The sequence below is a fragment of the Lissotriton vulgaris genome, chromosome 2_1 (genome assembly GCF_964263255.1).
Source record: "Lissotriton vulgaris chromosome 2_1, aLisVul1.2, whole genome shotgun sequence".
Classification (NCBI taxonomy): domain Eukaryota; kingdom Metazoa; phylum Chordata; class Amphibia; order Caudata; family Salamandridae; genus Lissotriton; species Lissotriton vulgaris.
Genome location: NC_141687.1, coordinates 211,745,418 through 211,767,301, shown reverse-complemented (window position 1 = coordinate 211,767,301; position 21,884 = coordinate 211,745,418). Strand labels below are relative to the sequence as shown.

The 21,884-nt window shown below is 46.3% G+C and overlaps 1 protein-coding gene across 6 annotated transcripts in view; it reads left to right on the top strand.

The window, feature by feature from the left end:
- LOC147729852 (TATA-binding protein-associated factor 2N-like) overlaps positions 1-21,884 on the top strand; it is a 601,338-nt gene that overhangs the window by 112,876 nt on the left and 466,578 nt on the right. For 3 of the 6 annotated variants that reach the window (XM_086954758.1, XM_086954757.1, XM_086954756.1), the window contains exon 7: positions 16,132-16,236. The exons of the other annotated variants lie outside the window; for them this stretch is intronic. In XM_086954758.1, coding sequence (XP_086810884.1) covers positions 16,132-16,236 — 105 coding nt within the window. The remainder of the gene's footprint in view (positions 1-16,131; positions 16,237-21,884) is intronic. 6 annotated transcript variants of the gene reach the window in all.

Genomic DNA, 21,884 nt, shown 5'->3' with positions numbered 1-21,884 from the left:
TGTCGTTGCATCAGATTTATCCTCAGTTGCAACAGGGAGACTGGCTTTGCGCTATAGACCTACAGGATGCTTACTTCCATGTGCCCATTGCACACAAACACAGGAAGTTCCTGCGGTTCCAAGTCGGCACCAATCATTATCAATACACAGTACTCCCATTCAGACTGAAGTCTGCGCCGAGAACGTTCTCGAAGTGCATGGCGGTGGTAGCAGCACACCTGAGGAAGAACAAGGTGTTCGTCTACCCTTACTTGGACGATTGGTTGATCAAGGCATCCTCCTTCTCGGAAGCGCGAGCACACTTCCAGAAGACGTGCGTTCTCCTGAACAAGCTGGGGCTGCACATCAACATGGCCAAGTCTGTCCCGACTCCGGTCCAATGCATACAGTACTTGGGAGCCTCCATCAATACGCTGTCAGCAAGCGTGTCTCCTTCGGAAGAGCGACGATTATCACTCCTTCGGAAGGCTCAGGCTCTTATGACGACTCCATCTACAACAGTGAGGACGGTGTCTTCTCTACTGGGATCGATGGCCTCTTGTATCTTCCTGACGCCACACGCACGGCTGCACATGAGACCGTTGCAGGAGTGCTTGGAGGACCAGTGGGATCAGAGGAAAGGATCTTGGGACGACAAGATTCGACTGTCGCTGCATGCTCTTCAGTCTCTGAAGTGGTGGTGTTCGGCGGAGAATCTCCTCAGAGGGGTTCCCTTTCACAAGGACATTCCCACGCAGACTGTCGTGACGGATGCGTCTCTTCTGGGATGGGGAGCGCACTCCGGGACTCTACAGATTCAGGGCACGTGGTCACCGATGGAGGCCACGTATCACATCAATTTCCTGGAACTCAGGGCTGTTCACTTGGCGCTGAAGGCCTTTCTTCCGTCCTTCCAGACCAACTCTCTGCTTGTACAGACGGACAATACTACCACGATGTATTACCTCAACAAGCAGGGGGCTCGAGATCGCGCACCCTGTCGCAGGAGGCGCAGACGATCTGGCACTGGCTCCTGGCCAGAAAACTGACGATAACGGCTACTCATCTACCAGGTGTGCAGAATGTTCAGGCAGACGCACTGAGCAGACAGCTGCAGGAAAACCACGAATGGGTCATAAACGACGAAGTACTAGGAGAAGTCTTCGCAAGGTGGGGGACTCCAGACGTAGATTTGTTTGCCACCGCCGAAAACAGCAAGTGCAGAGACTTCGCCTCCAGATACTTCCAACAAGGGACTCTGGGGAATGCGTTATGGATCAACTGGACGAACAACTTTCTGTACGCCTTTCCTCCCATTCCCCTGATTCCGGCTGTGCTCATCAAGCTGGCCCGATCCAGAGCTCGGATGATACTCATCGCCCCGGAGTGGCCCAGGCAGTGGTGGTTCACGGACCTACTTCACCGGTCTCTCCTTCCTCACATTCGGTTGCCGTGCAGGCCGGACCTTCTCACGAAGTTCGGGGGACGGATGTTACACCCCAACCTCTCGTCTTTGAGTTTGGCGGCATGGCTCCTGAGATAGTGCAATATGGCCATCTGAATCTGCCCGATGATTGCATGGACATACTGAAGGAGTCTAAGAGACCTTCCACTCGGACTTCATATGCTTACAAGTGGAAGAGGTTTTGTATCTGGTGCCAGTCTAAGAACCATGATCCTACGACCTGCAAGGAAGATGTCATCCTTCCTTACCTTTTACATTTGGCGCAGTCTGGCCTTAATGTCCATTCCATTAAGGTTCATCTTGCTGCATTGACTGCCTACAGGAAATGCCCTTCACAGACTTCCTTTTTCCAGATCCCTGTGATCAAAGACTTTCTGGAAGGTTTGAAGAAAGTATTCCCTCCTGTCAGGCTTCCCTCGCCTTCATGGGAATTGAATGTGGTGCTGTCCAGATTGATGAAGGAGCCTTTTGAACCTATTCATAAGGCTTCGTTGCAGCACCTGTCCTGGAAGGCGGCGTTCCTCGTGGCCATTACATCGGCCCGCAGGGTGAGTGAAATTCAGGCGTTGTGTTGTAATGAACCTTATACTGTATTTCATGCTGCTAAGGTTGTTATGCGTACTCACCCTAAATTTCTTCCCAAGGTTATTTCTGATTTTCATGTCAACCAGACTATAACTTTACCTACGTTTTTTCAGAACCCTTCATCTCCAGCGGAGAGGTCTCTCCATTCCCTGGATGTTAGGAGGGTGTTGAAATTTTATCTGGATAAAACTAAGGATATTCGTAGGTCTGACCAGTTGTTCATCAATTATGGGTCGGTCAGGACGGGTCTTGCGACCTCGAAGCAGTCCATCTCTAGGTGGATTGTGTCCTGCATACAATTATGTTACCAAAAGGCTAATAAGACCTTAGGAGGTAAGCCTAAGGCTCATTCCACCAGGGGCAAAGCTGCCACGACGGCTCTGCTCCGTAACGTGCCGATTGCTGAAATATGCAAGGCAGCCACTTGGAAGTCGGTTCACACCTTTGCTAAGCATTACTGCCTGGACACTGATGCCAGGGCAGACGCTCAGGTTGGGCAGGCTTCGCTGCGGAATTTGTTCGCACAGTAGTGGCGTTATGTACTATTCTCCACCGCCGCTTTGGTGTGGGGATGGGCTTGCCATTCTATTCACTAGATTATGACTATACACAGAGATCCCCTACTACAGAAGGAGTAGTTTCTGTCCTGTAACTCCAGTTCTGTAGTAGGGGTATCTCTGTTATAGTCATAAGCGCCCGCCCTCCTCCCCGGTGGAGATTTTTCATCATGTAAAGAATGCGACAGGTCTGGCGTGCTTCGCCTTCAAAAAGAACTGAAAGTGGAGGGACCTGCTATGCATTCTGGGATACTGGGAGAAGTTCTGGAAAGTTCTCTTAAAGGCACAGTATCCTGTTTAAGCCACATAATGGCAGCCTATGGGGCTTGTCTGTCCCTACCTTCCTCTCTATCATTCCAGAGTCTTTGAATGGGGGAGGCAAGTTTCTCTATGGTAGAAACTGCAGGCTGTTTTATGTGTGGTATTTTTTTGGTGGAATTTCTAGTTGAAGTACTGGACAGTGTAGCCTGTGGTTATAGGCTGCATTATTTGTCTTGAAATTCTCTCTTAAGTGTCTTTGCAGTTTCTGCATTATTTTGACAACTTAAGAGATTATTTTTGATTGCCGGGGTCCACGCACATGGGCAGGACTATTCACTAGATTATGACTATAACAGAGATACCCCTACTACAGAACTGGAGTTACAGGACAGAAACTACTCCTTACACACTATGCATAGATGGCTACCTAGTGTTGGGCCCGGATGTTTGCAATTTGTTTTGTTGTAGAAAAGTGTTTTTTTCGGCCACTGGGCTCGGATGTGTTTCCAGTGCTCCGTGTTGTAACAGATTTCCTTCGGCGCGCAGTCCTCACCAATTTACAGAAATTAAGTTTCGAACGCTTTTCCAGTCGACGCTACTCTTCAACACCGAAAACTTCGATTCCGGTCGTTGTCGACGGCCTTCAGGCCTAACTAGGCCTCGACTCCAGCTCATGTAAAGGACGCCATTTAAAAAGTGTCCACAATGTGGGTCGAAGTTTCACCTCACCGACCTTCTTGAAGTGTGTAACCTTTGCCTCTCCCCGGAGCACGAGGCCAAAAACTCCTGGTGGCCCTCTGCGCTGGGCACCGCCCCCAAACTCACAGACCACGCACGCAACCTAGGCTTCATCCTGGACTCATCCCTTACGATGACCAAGCAAGTCAACGCCGTCTCGTCGTCCTGCTTCAACACCCTGCGCATGGTCCGAAAGATCTTCCGGTGGATCCCCACCGATACCAGGAAATCGGTCACGGTTCTCGTCATCAGCCGACTGGACTACGGGAACACCCTCTACGCGGGAACCACAGCCAAACTCCAGAAAAGACTCCAGCGCTTACAGAACGCCTCTGCACGACTCATCCTCGACATCCCCCATCACAGCCACATCTCTGCCCATCTGAAAGACCTACACTGGCTCCCCATCGGCAAGAGGATCATGTTCAGACTTCATACCCACGCACACAAGGCTCTCCACGACAGGGGCCCCAAATACCTCAACAGCCGCCTCACATTCTACATACCCTCCCGCCAGCTCCGATCCGCCAGCCTCGCTCTCGCCGCCGTCCCTCGAATTTGCAAAGCCACCGCCGGAGGAAGATCCTTCTCCTACCTGGCGGCCAAGACATGGAACTCCCTACCCACCCCCCTTCGGCTGATCCGGGACCATTTCTCCTTCAGGAAACATCTCAAGACCTGGCTGTTCGAGCAGTAGCATCTCCGCCCCCCCTCCCAGCGCCTTGAGACCCTAGCTGGAGAGTAGCGCGCTCTACAAATTCTTGATTGATTGACTGTTCCACTGGTGCCTCTTTCCGCTCCACGAAGACTATCTGGGTCCGAAGAGCGAGGAGAACAATGGCTCGATCTTCAGCTTCGATTCTGGACGACATCTTTGAGGAAGGCGTCAACGTTCCAGAACAACACGATGTTGACAGCAATTCCGAGGCAGAAGACTCCGAAGTCGAGGACATCACCCCGACCCTTCCTCGACACACCCAAAGAAGGCCCCGGTCACACCAACAAACTGCTTCTACTGCCCCACCTTCGGGCCCGGCTAAAAAGCTAATTAAGCCTTCATGCGACTCGGGCTCGAGTCAGCTGTTGCACGGTGCCGGCGCACACTTACCGGCACCGAAAAAGACAACTTCACCGGCTACGCCGACATCCAAACCATCGGCGCCGAAACATACCACTACTCCTTCGGCACCGAAACCCAGGTCGGAACCAAGCAAACCCGCTTCGGATTCGAAAAAACCGCCGGAACCAAAAAAAACATTGGATCCAAAAAACATACCAGAGCCGAAAAAATCCTCGGAACCAAAAAAAGCCTCGGAGCCGAAAAGAACTCCTGCTTTCTCCGGTTAAAGACATTTCCAAAAAAACAAAACAAACCGCTTCCGTGTCAAAACCTTCCTCCGCACCAAAAGATCGGCCTCCTGCAGAGGACTTACTTTATCCAGACCCTGCTCGAAAGACTCTAGCTAAAGATCCAATCACTGGACAGCTAATTTTGGCTTAAAAAAAGCGACCACTGGACACAACAGCTCTAGCTCCGCATTCAAAGAAGAAGGACATGGCTACCTCTCCTTTAAGAGTGCCTTCCCCTTCTCTTTCACCTGTACCATCAACACATCCTCCCATACCAAAACATTCCCCAGCATCCTCTATCATACCAGTCGATGACAACAGGGATGATAGCTCTGATGATATGGGGGGTAACATGCCTGATCCAGCTACTCCTACAGGATCACCTGACCCGTGGGATGATTATAACACCCCAGATGTTCCAAATGTCCCTCAGGATGACATATACCCCTCAAGGCCTTCCCCACCAGAAGACACTATGGGTTTCTATCAATTAATTCACAGGGCTGCGCAATAGCATGGGGTCGACATGCATACATACCCTGTGGATGAAGACTTCTTAATGGATACCTTTGATAGTGCACAAAGGTCCTCATTCATTTTACCAATGCTTAAAGGAGAGATTAAGCATGCTCTTCAAGTCTTCAAAGACCCAGTCAGAACTCTGGTCATTAACCCTCGCATAGAGAAAAAATATGCTCCCTCAGAGCAGGCATATATTAAAGGTCCAGTACCACTAGACTCACTTGTAGTTTCCAATGCACGCAAGAGAGCAAACTCATAAACATCAGGTGAAGCTCCACCACCAGATAAAGAGTCTAAGCTACTTGACGAATCAGGGAAAAGAACGGCGTCTCAAGCAGCAAACATGTGGCGTATCGCCAATACACAGGCATTACTAGCCAGATATGACAGGGCACATTATGACGAATTAGAATCATTAATGATACACCTCCCTGATAAGTACAAGGATAGAGCAAATGAACTTATCCAAGAGGGGAAAAACATTACTAACTCCTCTATTCGGTGTGAACTGGATGCAGCAGATGCTGCCTCTAGGGCAGTTAACACCAGCGTCCTATTACATAGACATGCCTGGCTACGCATTTCAGGGTTCAAACCAGAAGTTACAAAGTGCCATTCTTAATTAATCCTTTGATGAGCAACACCTATTCGAACCTAACGTAAATGTATCACTTGAAAAAATGAAAAAGGATACAGATACCGCCAAATCTATGGGAGCACTGCAGTCGCAGAATCCCAGGCGTTCATTTAGTCGCTCATCCTATCGAGGTGCCACCAGGAGATACTCTTTGGACGTAGCTTCTACCTCGTACAAAGCCCCTACACAGTCCACTGACAGCAAGGGCTACCAAAGGGGTGGTTACAGGGGTAACAATAACAAAGGCAGAGGTAAAAATAACAACTCCCGCTCTGCCTCTACCCCTGCCCAATGACTCCCTTCCCCCGTCCTATTCCACTCCTGTCAAGGGAAGACTTCAAGAATACCTGCCAGCTTGGGAAAACATCACATCAGGTGGGTGCTCCAAATAATTCAGTCAGGTTACTGTCTAGAACAAATATCCACCCCCCCAAACATACCACCCAAGCAACGTCCAATGTCACAAGAACATTTAACACTGCTCAGATAGGAGGTAATATCCCCGCTGCAGAAAAATACAATAGAAATAGTTCCAGACCATCAGAAAAACAGAGGAGTATACTCCCTATATTTCCTAATACCAAAGAAGGACAGATCTTTAATACCCATCCTAGACCTCAGACCTCTAAACATTTACATACAGTCGGACCATTTTAACATGGTCACACTCCAACAAGTCCTTCCACTTCTGGTACTGAACGACTTCCTGGTCACTCTAGATCTCCAAGACGCCTATTTCCATATTCCCATCCACACAGCGCAAAGAAAATATCTCAGATTTGTGCTAGACGGGCAGCACTACCAGTTCAAAGTGCTCCCATTCTGAGTCTCAACAGCGCCAAGGGTGTTTACCAAATGCCTAGCAGTAGTAGTGGCACACTTAAGAAGACAACATATTCATGCCTTCCCATACCTAGACGACTGGCTCATAAAAGCCAGCTCGTACAGCCAGTGTGTACAACACACTCACGCTACTATTCAACTGCTTCACGACTTGGGATTCACAGTAAATCACACCGAATCGCATCTGCAACCCTCGCACATACAACAGTATCTCGGCGCTACAATAGACACCCAACTAACACTAGCTTATCTCTCTCCAGCCAGGATAACAAGTGTACAAACTCTCCTAACAAAATTCAAACCGCAACACTCGCTACCAGCTCGAGTGTTCATGCAGCTCATAGGAATCATGGCATCTTGCATATTTGTAGTACCGCACGCAAGACTGCAAATGCATCCACTTCAAGAGTGCCAAACAAGCCAATGGAACCAGGCTCGAGGTCAACTAACAGACCTAGTGTTGGTAGACGGTCGAACTCCTCGTTCTCTGCAATGGTGGAATACCAAAAACCTTTCCAAAGGGTGACCGTTTCTAGAGCCAATTCCTCAAATAGTCATGACAGCGGACACATCGCTCTCCGGCTAGGGAGCTCACCTACTGCATCACACCCTGCAAGGCAGGTGGACACCGCAACAGAAGTTACTCCACATCAATCATTTGGAGTTGCTAGCTGTGTTTCTAGCCCTAAAAGCATTTCAAATTCAAGTGTCAGGCAAAGCTGTCTTAGTCCGCAGAGACAATATGACAGCTATGAACTACATAAACAAACAAGGGGGAACACCCTCTCTGCAGCTCTCTCAGTTAGCACAGCAGATATGGAGATGGGCTATACCACTAAAGATCTTCCTCTTAGCCCAACATGTCCCAGGAGTACAAAACACTATGGCAGATCTGCTAATTCGACAAACACAGCAGATCCACGAGTGGGAACTTCATCTGCAAGTTCTTCATCCGTTCTTTCAAATGTGGGGACAACCTCAGATAGACCTCTTTGCCACCCACGAAAACGCTAAATGCCCAAGCTTTGCCGCCAGATACCCACACCCATTGTCCAAAGGTGATATGGATGAACTGGTCAAAACTATTTGTGTACGCTTTTCCTCCTCTCCCACTACTTCTGTTAGTGGTACGCAAACTACAACAACATTCTCTGACGCTCATTCTAGTCGCTCCAATTTGGGCCAGACAACCGTGGTACACCACGCTGTTGCAGATGTCTGTAGTACCACACCAAAAACTAGACCTATCTCCACGCCTATTAACACAGAACCATGGACAGATCAGACACCCAGACCCAGCTCAGCTCAACCTAGCGATCTGACTCCTGAGGTCATAGAGTTTGGTTACCTCAACCTTCCTCCAGAATGTATGAACATTATTAAAGAAGCTAGACGTCCCACTACTAGAGCATGTTATGCTGCTAAGTGGAAACGGTTTGTCATATACTGCCAAAACAACCAAATAAATCCCTTCAACGTGTCTATTCAACACATCATAGAATATCTATTACACCTTCAAAAGTGTAATTTAGCCTATACATCTATCAGACTACACCTCGCTGTCATTGCAGCATGCTTACAACATAGACAACATCTATCTCTTTTTAGAGTACCAGCTATAAAAGCTTTCATGGAAGGACTCGAAAGAATAATTCCTCCCAGAACGCCACCTGCACCAGTGTGGAACTTAAACATTGTTCTCACAAGATTAATGGGACCTCCCTTTGAACCATTACATAAATGTGAATTGCATTTCCTAACCTGGAAAGTAGCTTTCCTAGTAGCAATTACTTCTCTCAGAAGGGTTAGTGAACTACAAGCATTAACCATTCAAGAACCTTTTCTGCAAATGCATCATAACAAAGTGGTTCTTCGTACTAATCCTAAATTCCTTCCTAAAGTCATTTCACCATTCCATCTAAATCAATCAGTTGACCTACCCGTATTTTTCTCGCAGCCTCAAACAGTCGCAGAAAGAGCTCTACACACCTTAGATGTCAAAAGAGCATTACTGTACTATATAGAAAGAACACACACTTTTCATGAAATAAAAAACTTTTTGTGTCTTTTTCATCGGGACATAAAGGCAACCCCATATCAAAATCAGGGATCGCTAGGCGGATTGTTAAATGCATACACATATGTTACCAGAAAGCAAAACGTACGTTAACAATTCCTTCAAAAACCCATTCTACAAGGAAAATAGGGGCTTCAATGGCATTCTTAGGGAACATTCCCCTACATGATAAATGCAGAGCAGCTACATGGCTTACACCGCACACATTCACAAAGCATTACTGTGTAGATGTGCAAACTAAACAACGAGTTACAGTGGGCCAGGCTGTACTAAAAACACTGTTTCAAACAACTGCAACAGATACTGGTGGTCGCTGCTAGGTGTGTGTACTGCTATACAATCTATGCATAGTGTGTAATCTGCAGCTCATATGCCTCGAACGGAAAATGCTACTTACCAGTATGCATCTGTTCTTGGCATGTAGAGCTGCAGAGTTACACACGCCCACCCGCCTCCCCAGCTACCTTTATCTGTTCCAGTTTTATCTTAGATACAAATCACATGGACATCACTACCTCTTGTACAGCTCCATCATTTCCCTAATGGCGAAAAACAATATGAGGATGGAGCTGATGCCCATGTGCAGTATCATCCAAAGGAGAAGTCACCTATCCCGTGACTTCCAAAGACTTTTCTACAACAAAACAAACTGCAAACATCCGGGCCCAACACTAGGTGGCCATCTATGCATAGTGTGTAACTCTGCAGCTCTACATGCCAAGAACAGTTGCATACTGGTAAGTAGCGTTTTCCTTTTTTGCCTTATGTCTGTTTGATTGCCACCACACAACTATAATCTCACACACTCATTAGGAAATTGACAGCCTTTTTCTGCTCCCGAATTGAGGCCCAACTGAATGTTAAATCTTCAATCCTTGATCGTGGATAATGTCAACACTGCCCTTCTCTTGCTGCTTGATTTGTCAGCATACTTTGACACCGTAGACCATGCCATTATACTTCAGATTTTTCACTGGGTGTAAAGAAATTACTGCCTTGTGACTATTATTTCTAGTTGTAACCTGGACATGCGGACTGTATTTGCCCATGTAGCTTGAGTACTACTTTGGGCGGAGCCCATCTCCACAGCAACTTACTTAAAGCCTCTAAATCACTTGCCAAGTGATCTATGTAGTAAATTGGGTTATCAAGTTGTGCAGCATGCTATGTCTGTGAAAGCGTCAGGTCCAAAATTGTTTTCCCCCTCTGAGAAACAAGCTCCTCATTGTTGGGTTTGACTCTGTCAGGGTAGCGAAGCAGAGCGTACATGCTCTACTCAGGAGAGGTGATGTTTGGTCTAGTAATCATCTTTAGTGTGCACACAACAGTCAAAAAATTATTTTCTTTTTCTCTAAACATTTATTACACACACACTCTACTAAATGCTTTGCAGTCATTTCGGTGTATAAATTAGGCAGGTGGAAATTCCTTTGGTGACATTCTGAAATTTCATCGGATCCCTAGTGTGTTCTGACCCCAGCGCCAAAAGACCCTTACGAGTGAGTAGTCTCGCTTTACAAGACACCTGATTGATAGAAAATCAAAATACCCCCTCCTCTACCAGATAGACCATCCCAACAGAAGGGTGTGTTTGTTTTTTTACAATCCAAACAATTGCCTTTGTTTTTTGGGGGAAGGGAGGCACAACACCAATATATAAGGAACGCCTATTGGCTTTGCCAGTCACCATTTTGTCACTGGAATCAGTATGCATTTCATATTGTTATTAAAAAACATTCCAATATTTGTCAAAATCACAGGTAGCAGCACATATCTGAGAAAAGTATTTGAAAGCAACACACATGGGTCTGTCTCTTTCTTGCACCACTTTATACCACATAACATGCAGCTGTAGGACAAACCGCTGGAGATCCTTTCACTTCTGAACAAAAGCTACAGGCCAGAGTATTTTATAAATGTTAAACATGCCTGGGGATCATGGATTTCTTGACCCTGGAAACTTGGGGTCCTGTAACCAAAATCACTTCTGGGATTGCTGCAACTCCTGCAGCCCCCCACGGGCCTCCTTGACGTCATTGGTGGATCCTTGCCATCCTTGGAGGTCAACACAGAATAAGAAACTGTTAGCAAAGGTGGGGCATTATGGGGGTCTCCCACCAATGAAGGGTGCATACTTTTTTAGCAGCTCCAGCTGCAGTGTTTACATGCATGTTTCTTTATCTAGTTTTTCGAATGGTTCCCCCGTTACACATCCAAAGCCTTTTTCTGTGTTGGGGCAGGGTGGAAAGTTCACTCCTGCGCTGCCCGACCGGCTCCCCTCTTGGCCATATGGAGCTGTGCTAGCATGGGAGTCTGCATTGTTTTTCTCTAACCTACACTCCCCAGACACTGGCACTGAACGAGCCCATGGTCTCTGTTGGAGGAGTGGTGCAATGGCTCCTCCATTCTTACCGCACTCCAAATTACACCCCCACAATGTTTCAGTACTTCAGCTTGGGGTCCCATGTATGGGGTCCTGTGGCCGAGGATTTCTGCCTCTGTTGCAATCCAAACCTGGACAGAGGACCCCATGCACATCTGCTTCCTCAGGGATAAACCAATTGTTCTGTGCCAACTCCTGGGCACTGGTCCACATATGAGGTATCAAAGGAAATTGTGATGGAACCCTATGTACCCATTCAGGCCTCGAAAAATCATAAAAATGTTACCTGACCTGCAGGTCTACTGACTTGAATAATTCACTCGATCTAAATGGAAGGTACTTGATCCATACACTAGTCTCAAATTGTGTGAACCTATCGATAATCAGGAATTACAAAGTGTGGCTAATCACCTAATGGGTAACCAGGCTCTTGCAGGCCCTGGAGGCTTATTCGAACAGCCGGGTCTTGAGGGCTATTCAGAATTCCAGGAGAGAGGTGATGGTCTGGAGGTGCGTGGGAAGGCTGTTCCAGGTCTTTGCTGCAATGTGGGAGATGGAGCGTCCTCTACTTCTGCTTCTGTACATGCGGAAAACATGGGCAAGTGAAAGGGAAGTGGAGCATAGTCTTCTCAACGGTTGGTGGATGTTTTGGTGGTGGTTAATGTAGGCAGGCTTCTGGTTGTGTGGAGCCTTCTGTGTGGGGGGAAGCACCTTGAATTGGCACCTCTTCTGTATGGGGAGGCAGTGGAGTTTCCGGAGGTGGGATGTGATGTGGGTTAGTCAGGTAAGGCCGAGGATGATTCTGGCTACAATGATCTGGTTGATCTGAAGTATCTGTAGAAGGTGTGTGACGATTCGTACGTAGAGGGCATTGCTGTAGTCCAATCGGCTGATGCTGAGGGTTTATGTCACGATGAGTCTTGTGTGTAGGGGTAGCCCCTTGAAGATTTTACATAGCATGTGAGTGTGAGGATGAGTTTGGTGTCGTCTGCGTAGGAAATTATGTTGAGACCGTGGGATCTGACGATGTTGGCCATCAGGGTCATATATGCTTTGAAGAGTGTGGGGCTGAGGAATGAGCCCTGTGGCATACTGCAGCTTGTCTCCTTGGATTCAACGGTGAAAGGTGGGAGGTGGATCCTCTGGGTTCTTCCGGTGAGGAAGAAGGTGATCTATCTGAGCGTGTCCCCTTGGATGCCGATGTGGTTAAGTCTTTAGTGCAGCGGGTGGTGGTACACAGTGTTCGAAGGCTGCCAAGAGGCAGAGGAGGACCAAACCTGCTATTTCTCTTCGGTCGAGAAGAGTTCGGATGTCGTTGGTGGATGCAATCGGGGTTTCAGTGCTCTGATTGCTGCGGAATTGGGAGGCGTCTGGTACCTGGTACTGCTCCAGATGTGTCATGAGTTGATTGTTGATTATCTTTTCCAGTACCTTTACTGGGAATAGGATCAGTAAGATTGGCTGGTAGTTTTTGAGTGTGTTAAGGCCGGCAGAGGTAGGCAAAGCCTCCTTTTTCGTCATAATCACATATAAGAGCACCTTAAAATATGCAAGGTCTACATTTTTACTGTACAAAAAACTTGTTTGTTTAATCTAATAGGCTGAACTTTTGCTCCTTGAATAATTGGAATCTAGCCCACGTGACCTCTTGGATTAGGATTGCCATCAGGGCACAGGTTGGAATGGTTCTCAGTTCAATTTAAAAAAAAAACCCTGTAATAAATATAATACTAAAGCATAATGTGATAGTGCACTGTCATTTACAAATAGCACATTTTCCATTGAAATGGCCACAAACGTTCCCACTAATAGCAGGTTCGCTGATAAAACTATAGCGTATAGGCAATAATATGTGGCACTTAGATTTCAGCAAAATATCTTATCATTTGCACATCACCAAGTAAAGTGTTCTGGTTTGCTTTAATCCTATTAATATTTTTCATCAGTTATAACAACTGTGCTTTCATAGCTACTTAAATTTGTTTTGAAAGTTGTATACAGTTGATTTCAAAACTATTTGAATGTGATTTCACACACTTTGTACAGTAGGATTCCCAAATAGTTGTCTTTAAAAAATCCTCAAACTTTCAGTCAGAGAAGGAAAAGTTAACACCTACCTACCTCCAAGATAAAATACGCAAGAAATTATAAGTAGACATATTCTGACATTTGACCTCCTTCTCTGAAGTAGAGCAAATGTGAGAAAATAAAAACACTATTTAAAGCCATCTTTACTGCTCATTTACTTTCTGAGTGAACAGAACACCTGTTCTTTGTCAGCTCACCAGAACAGGTCATTAGGCTCTAAAAATAAATCATCCTAAAATCTGGCCTGTGAGTAGATTTCTCAAGGCCTGCTGGTTCCTTTTGCAGGCATGTTTAATAGGCCATCTTCAAAGGTTCATATCTCTAGCCACTTTGGGACTATTTGCTTGATCCTGGGCGCATTTTGCTCCTGTTGGCAGACCTCATGGTCTCCAATACCTACTTTGAAGAGAGCTGCCATCACCAGCTCTCTGCACCAGCTTTTCTCATTTGCCTGTTCTATGTTGCTCCCCTCTTCCTGCTGGAGCACAAAAGTCCATGTCTTCTCCCAATGGGCCCTTAGGGGATGTAAGGTGGTCACTGGCTTTGGAGAGACCCACTATTCGTGGGATCGACTGCAGACAGTCCTTAGTCCATCAGGGGGCTTGTCCTTCCAGCTCTCCATGGTTTTGCTGAAGTCACCGTCCATGTTCAAAGTTGAGCTCACTGTATCTTCCTTGTGCAAAAGTTTATGTGTGGTTGGAAAGTTGCACATGGCAGGCACTCCTTGCCAATCCCAGGATGCCACATTACCCCTCCACCCAGTCTCAACCCTCCTACACAGCATTCTGTGACAATCCAGTATGGCGCCATTAAGAGGTCTATGTGCACAGCTCCTCTATGATCCTCAGCACCACCCCTAACTGACATCCTTTTCAGGGACTTTCCCACCAAAACCTCAAAGGGCAGCCCCTCCTGTGTTGTCTGCATATGTCTTGGATTTCTCCTTTGTTCAATGGGCCTGGCCTGTTCCAACCCTAGTAACAGTTAATTATCAGATGCAGATTTTCCTCCCCGCGCTTCCTCCTCAGGAATAGAGTGAATCACGGATAGCTGCTCCTATGTGAGAAGGCCTTTGTTTCCCCTGTTGGGGAGCCGAGTAATTGAGTTGGCCCAGAATTTTGACATTAGGCCTGGAATCTGATTCGGAGCTAAGCCAGAGAAATATGACAACTCTGTACAACCCATTCGGGGTACATGTATGTTCTTTGGACCTGCATATTTAAACTTGGGTGCATGTTCCACCCCAGTTGGACAGATCATTGATCTGTAAAGGCCTAAGAGGAGCAAACCTGCAAATTAATGCAGAATTCCCCCATGTGTAGAATACAGTGAGACTACAGATAATCTAGTAAACTCAACTGGCCAATCTAGGAGTGTCCACTAATATTATAAGGCCTACCCAAGGCCAACTTCTATCCCCACAGAGTCCCTTCTGTGCCAGGCTACATGTGCACTATTACTGGGCTGTGCACAACCGCAATCTCACATGCTCAGGCTGCACAGGCATGTGCCCACATTTTCATTTGTAACCAGCCCAGTGCCCCTTACTCTAGCTGCGTCTCAGCAGCTTTATCCTAAACGTTGTACACTCGTGGTAAACACGCCCAATTACAATGTGATTTCCGTGGGTGAGACTCCCCCAGAGAAAAGCTCCAAAAACCTTGTGATCAAAAAAGCTGAAAATCCAGGTGGATTAATGAAATGGGCGGAAGCCATTTAGCTACAACCTGTATGAGTCTTGTGTGCTGGTAGTATACCGGGTACCTCAGAAATTGTTAAATAAGGAGCAGGGCAGAAGAATGCAGGCACTTTGTTTTACCGCCCTCTACCTCAGGTTGACGAAGAGCTGCATTTTGTCCTGCATTTAATGCATAGTGACACTTACATTATACTGGGGTGTTTGGGGGTGTATGATGTCACTAATGAGTATGTTAGCTAAGTGTCTACTTTTTATGATCCTAGACAAAAAGCTTAAACTAAGTCACTGATGTTCACCTTTTGACTTCTTTTTATGTTTTGCTGCTTATAGTGTATTTATGTAGTATAGTTGTATCCAACTACATGGCCTCCTGGTGCTTAAACACATCTTAGTTTAATTTTTTCTGATAATGTAAATTCACAGAACACAATTTCATAAATTATTTTGTAATATGCCCCAATTTCTGCTACAACAAAATTAGTAATCCCTGATCTAATGATCCTGTTAAATTGCAGATGCGTGTTACATTAAATATACTGTGTACAAATACACAATCTCAACACAAAAACTCTATTGCAACTTAGTGAATGCTTTTTAGAACATGTTTTTCAACACTTTGTTACTTTATTATGACTTCTCAGTCACTCATATCGGTACCTAGATATGTTTCGAAAAAAAACCTTTACTAGAGTATACCCATCCTTGATACTGACTATACAAGCAAATAACCCTTGATTCCCATATCTGTATTATTATTCACTTACTAAATGTGAAGTTGTGATCATGTTTCAAGCAGTTTTTACAGTACGTCCCCTGTGCTGTTGGTTTACCTTCATTGCCTTCTGTAGTGGTATGCATCTCAAAACATTCTCCTGCAGTGAACTTGCTTTTATGTAGCACAATGTTAAATTTTTTCACTTTCTTCCGCAATTGCCACTGTGTATAAGGCTCCTATAGTCAGCCATCAAGCTATGGCCAGCAGCAGAGTTCATCTGGGCAGCATCCTCCTCCTTATCAGTCACAAAAGGACAGCTACAGCCACTCCTCACAAGGTGAGACTGCACAATTTGGAAGAAGACAAGACTGACTTATTCTACAGGATTTGCAGTGGAGATTCAACTAACCACACAATCTCCAAAATTTCACTTAGCTTTTAAAAAAGGAAGCTGTTGCTTTACTTAATTGCAGCTGCACTGTTTTTGTTAGACATCCCTAAAAGGGAGTGTTCATTTGTTTACTTTGTTCATTTACCCCACCCAGTTTCCCTTCATTTACATGTAGTGTGGTTTAAGTTGAGTTCATGCTGTCCCCTAAAGGATGAACAATTTCTTTGTGCACTGCTGAGTGGTTGTTTGAATCTGTACCTGATTGTGTAATAAATGTACATATTATTCAGTGATCACACTATCCTTGTTTGTTTTGTGTTGTACTGTTTTTGGTACCATTTTGTACTTCCAAATTGACATTATTCTAAAAGTATTTTTTAATCTGTTGTCCAAAATTGATATTTTCTCTTGGAATTAATAATATATTTTCTTGTAACATTTAAATTTTAGCACAGTGCATTTCGCATCTTTAGGTTCTTCTTCAGGATGTACTGTCTGTATGGAAAAGTAACAAAGTTAAACCATAAAGAATATAAACGTTGTTAATTGCGAATCAACTCCGAAAGCAAACTGTTAGTAGTGTCATGAACCAGAAAGGGATCACCGTGAGTACTTGTTACCTACGCGCTCTTTGCTGTTGTGGCATTTTTAACTGCACTATTTTAATTTAAACGCGCTGCTGTAAAATCGCGCAATAGAGCTCTCAGAGCCCATTAAAATCGCGCTGCCTACCTGGGTGTCGGCTTCTTAGGCCGGGGAATCAGTTAGGCTCACTTGCACCCTAATTAGCTTCCACCCGCATTCCCGCATTCGGCGGGATTCAGACAGCTTAGCAGGTCCGACCGCCATCTTGGGTGGGGTTGAAGACTGGGAGCACTTCGGGCGCCATCTTGCTTAGGGCAAGGGACGCAGGAGGCGGACTCACGCACCTGGTGAGCTTATTTAAGCCACCACGGGATGCGGAGAGGTCAGAATTTCTTGTCCTACGCACTCTTTGCTGTTGTGGCATTTTTAACTGCACTATTTTAATTTAAACGCGCTGCTGTAAAATCGCGCTATAGAGCTCTCAGAGCCCATTAAAATCGCGCTGCCTACCTGGGTGTCTGCTTCTTAGGCCGGGGAATCAGTTAGGCTCACTTGCACCCTAATTAGCTTCCACCCGCATTCGACGCAGGATGCGGACTCACGCTCGGGCAAATATCATAAAAGGATGGATGATCAAGCGCGCAGCGGGCGCGACGTAAGCGCGCCGGAGGTGCGCCAGAGGTAAGCCCGTTTGCGCCCGTTCGCACAACGGGCGCGCACAGGGCCGCTCCCTCTGGTTCTCCGCACTCTCCTCGCCTATTCTACTCTCGGGCTACCTTACTGGAACTGAGACCGAGTCAGTCGCCCTTGCCTCAGAAGGCTACTACTCGACCTCCGTCTCACTCTCTGTCTTGTGGATTGCTTAACGTCCGGTCGCTTCGCAAACACCACACAGAGATTGTCTTCCTCATTGAGTCCTCAGGGCTTGATGTCCTGTTCGTAACCGAAACTTGGACCCGGGAGGACTGCCTGGTTGAACTGGGCATGGCTTGCCCCCCAGGCTTCAAGATCATCCACACTCCAAGGCTGAAGAATAGGGGTGGTGGAATTGGTGTAATTTACAGAGAAACGCTGGGTTTTTTTCAACTCAAAATTAGAGAGGACTTGGGCTTTGAGCTGATGGGATTCTCTTTTAAAGACTGCGAGAAATCTCTGCTCACGGGCGTTCTTTGTTATCGTCCGCCGGGCTCGGTACCCTCCCTATCAGACTTTATTGACCTGATATATGACCTCTCTAATACCCATTCCAAGCTGCTGGTCCTAGGGGATTTTAACCTGTGGCAGGGCGGCCCTCTGGATGGTGCATTTACGACACCCTGTCAAGCTTTTGGCGACATTCAGTTGCAGCAACTGGTTCGATCTGCGACTCACAGGGGGGGCCATGCCCTGGACCTGGTCTTTGCTGACGCACAACTAGTGACGGTCAATGATATCTTATGTCAATATTGGACCGACCACTCACTGGTTGCTTTCTCCCTTTGCATAGGGGTTCTTCCCTCGGGGGAAGCCGGCGTCGGACTGGCTAAACTGGGCAGACCTTGGTCCCGGCTACTAAAATCACCATCGTTACCTTCCCTATTACCAGATAACTTCTGCCTGAGTAATTCGGTGGAGGAAAGCTACTCTACCTTGTGTCGGTCCATTACTAATACGCTAGATAGGGTTGCGCCCCTCCGCAAGTCACGAGGTAGACTGAACCGGGCCTGTCCCTGGTATACGGAGGAGCTGCGGCAGCTAAAACTGAGCTGCAAACACGCCGAGAGAGCTTGGAGGAAGCAGTATTCGACCTCCGCGAGGGCCTCGTTCAGGCTGGCACTGCAGGGCTATAAGGCGCAGATCAAGTTGGCTAAGGCGGCCTTCCTGGAAACCACCCTGAGCCAGGCGCCTAACAAGTCTCAAGCCCTGTTTAAAATCGTAAGGGACTTGACCCACCCTGTGTGTGTGGCCAATACGGTCGTTGCGTCGCAGGCCCTATGTGACTCCCTGGCCTGTGCCTTTGTGGAGAAGACTGCTAAGATCCTGGATGGCTTAAAAAATCCACTGCCTCCGGCTCTTGGCTTGGGAGCTCCGGGTGGCCTGTCCAGTCGACCCCGGCCGGTTGGCTCTGGCCCCGGCTTGGGAGCTCCGGACCAGTCACCTAGTCGACCCCAGCCGAGTGACCCAGTTCTTAGTTTGGAAGCTCCGGATATTCTTTCCAGTCGACTCCAACTAAGACTCTTTCCCAGTCCCTCCTTTGAGGAATTCCGCAGCATGGCATGTACAGTGTCTTCGGGCTCTCCGCTCGATCCATTGCTACCCAAATTCTGGAAAGCTTTTCAGGCGGAACTTTTCCAGCCTTTGTATTCCATCTGCCTCCAGTCCTTGGAGTTGGCAAGCGTTCCCGAGTGCTGGAAGCTGGCAGTCGTGTCACCACTGCTTAAGAAACCTACGCTGGACCCTGCCTGTCTTTCCAACTACAGGCCCATCTCTTTGCTCACTTATCCTATTAAGATCGTGGAAAAATGGGTGACCCGCTCCCTCTCGGGCTTCCTGGAAGAAATTGGATGGTTCGATGAGACACAGTTTGGCTTTCGTCCGGGAGAAAGCTGGCTTTAGTGGAGAAGCGTGGCTCAGTGGTTAGAGGCGGCAGACCCGGAAGCTGAGATCGGCCGTGGACCAGAGTTCGATTCCCCGCCTCAGCGGGTCTCGGGATCAAAATTCCACGGAGTCGACAATTCTCGCTCCGGTGCCTACTCGACTCACGGGGTCACACTCTGCGACTCTGGGCAATAGCTTGCTTAATCTCCACTATGGCCCCTCGCGGCGGGATGCCTGGCTTTCACCTTGTGGATACCCGGCCTGGGTATCTCACAGGGGAATACCAGGACGGGTTCCCTAAGCAAGCGCCTTGAGACCCCTGGGTTAAAGTGTTGCGCTATATAAATCAAAACACATTTACATTTACATTTACATATTGTCAACCATTGAATAGCTGTAAAGTCGCAAATATCTCCCCATAAACTTAAATACAAATATGCTACGAACAAATTACATTGGAATGACCAACCAGTCGTGAACTAGTGTAAATCATGTGGCTGAAATGAATGTGTCATGTCTTTAGATGAATCATCATAGTCACACCAAACAATGAATTCATCTGACATGATCAGTTAAATATAAATATTTTGACTTGTTTTGAAAGCATATTTGATTGCTGTGGAGAGGAAACAGTGTTGCATTATAAATGTAATAATACAATAGTACTATGCAAACAGTCAACCAACTGGAAAGATCCATTGGTTCCTACCCAGAGTCAAAAGTAATAACCTCTGTTGTTTGCCATCTGCTGAAAAAATCAGTGCAGTTAGCCTTTGCTTTGCACAGCTTCTTGTTAGCGCATACACACCATACTCTACATTCTGTTATACCCAAAGTTGTATGTTGTGTCGCGAGCTAGTCTTTATGATTCAGGTTACAGAGTTCCATGGCCATGAACAAGAGCAAAGGACTGGGAAATAATACTTTACAATGACAGCCATGTTTGTGCAGTCCTCCAAATGTAACTCTAGGTATCAACAAGAAAAGGAACACTAAACAAGAAATGGAATTTTTAAAAAGCATGGAGAAAATGTTCTGAAAGTTTAGCGAGCAAATTGCAACCACAGATAAAACGTATTTAAGTCATAGAATTAGAATGGCAACAGATGGCAGCTGCTTCTAGACACGAATGAGGGACGCTTTAGAAAATATGAAGAGTAAATATAAGCTGCAAAACAAAATTAGCAAAAGAGCTGCTGCAAGTGACTGAACTAAAGCTATATGTGAAGCATATGTAAGAGCTTGCAAAGCTACCAGAGAGGATGAGATAAGACTCTGTTGATCAAGAATACTAGATACTAAAGAATGTTATTTTAAAAAATAATGGACAAAATATAAGCTAGGTGCTCTATATATCAAAGATCCAACATAATTTCTGTCAATACTTTAGATCGTATCCTAGTTATGGTCTAAAAAAAAAATCAGAAAAGTATATATAACACAGGTTTATCAAAAGAAGCACCACATGTCTACTCTGTTATATTTAGTCATGCTGTGTAGTTCCTGTAAACCTATATAGGATCTGCGCGTTTAGACAACATACACTGTGGGATTGTGGTCCAGACTGATTCCAGACACCCTCACCGGGTATGTTTAACTGTATACCGCTAGCTCTCAGTGCCACTGTAAACGCCTCTTACTAAGTAGAGAATAGTTCTTGGCAACTATCGAACTTGACAATTCTGTCCCATCAGGGATCTTGGAAACAGTACAATACTTTTTGCCCAGTCACTCGTTCTCACTTTTTTTCAGAGAGATACACAGAATAAACGGTGGGGACATTTTCAATAAACATTTATTGAACCAGCATCATTCTAGTGTAAAATAGGTGTGCTGAAACAACCATGAGACGGAAAAACATATAAATGATTATAAGCACCAACAGTGTAAAAGGATGGTAGATTCCTACCATAGTGCTAAAACAATGAATACAGGCAGGTATATAAATACATGACCATAATAATGCATACTCCTACTAGGCAACTCAAACTAGATGTACCTACATGTACCTAGCATGTATGCAGGTTTCGAGCCAAGAATCCCCTTAGGCTGAAGCCAACCCCATTAACTGAAGTGAGAAACTGTCGGACCCAGTCTTGGTCTCGAGATGGACACCCCGCAAGGGATGTCCGACCACTGCAAGCTGGAGTGTCTGCATGCAGGAACCTCAGCGTCCTGCGTCAGTGTACCAGCATGGAAATCCTTTTTCGCCTCTTCTCGCCTCACTAAAGATTTGGTGCTTATATACCCAAAGTGGTATCCTCAGGGGATCTACCTAGCTGTGTCATGTCGGACTTAGGATGACGAAAAGAATGACCCTTATACATAGTTATTATGCAGGAGATGGTAGTCCTGCTGAGATTCCAAGAATCCTCATGCATAATGAATGAGGCTAATTTTCGGAGAAAACCCCACGTCATTTAAGCAGGACC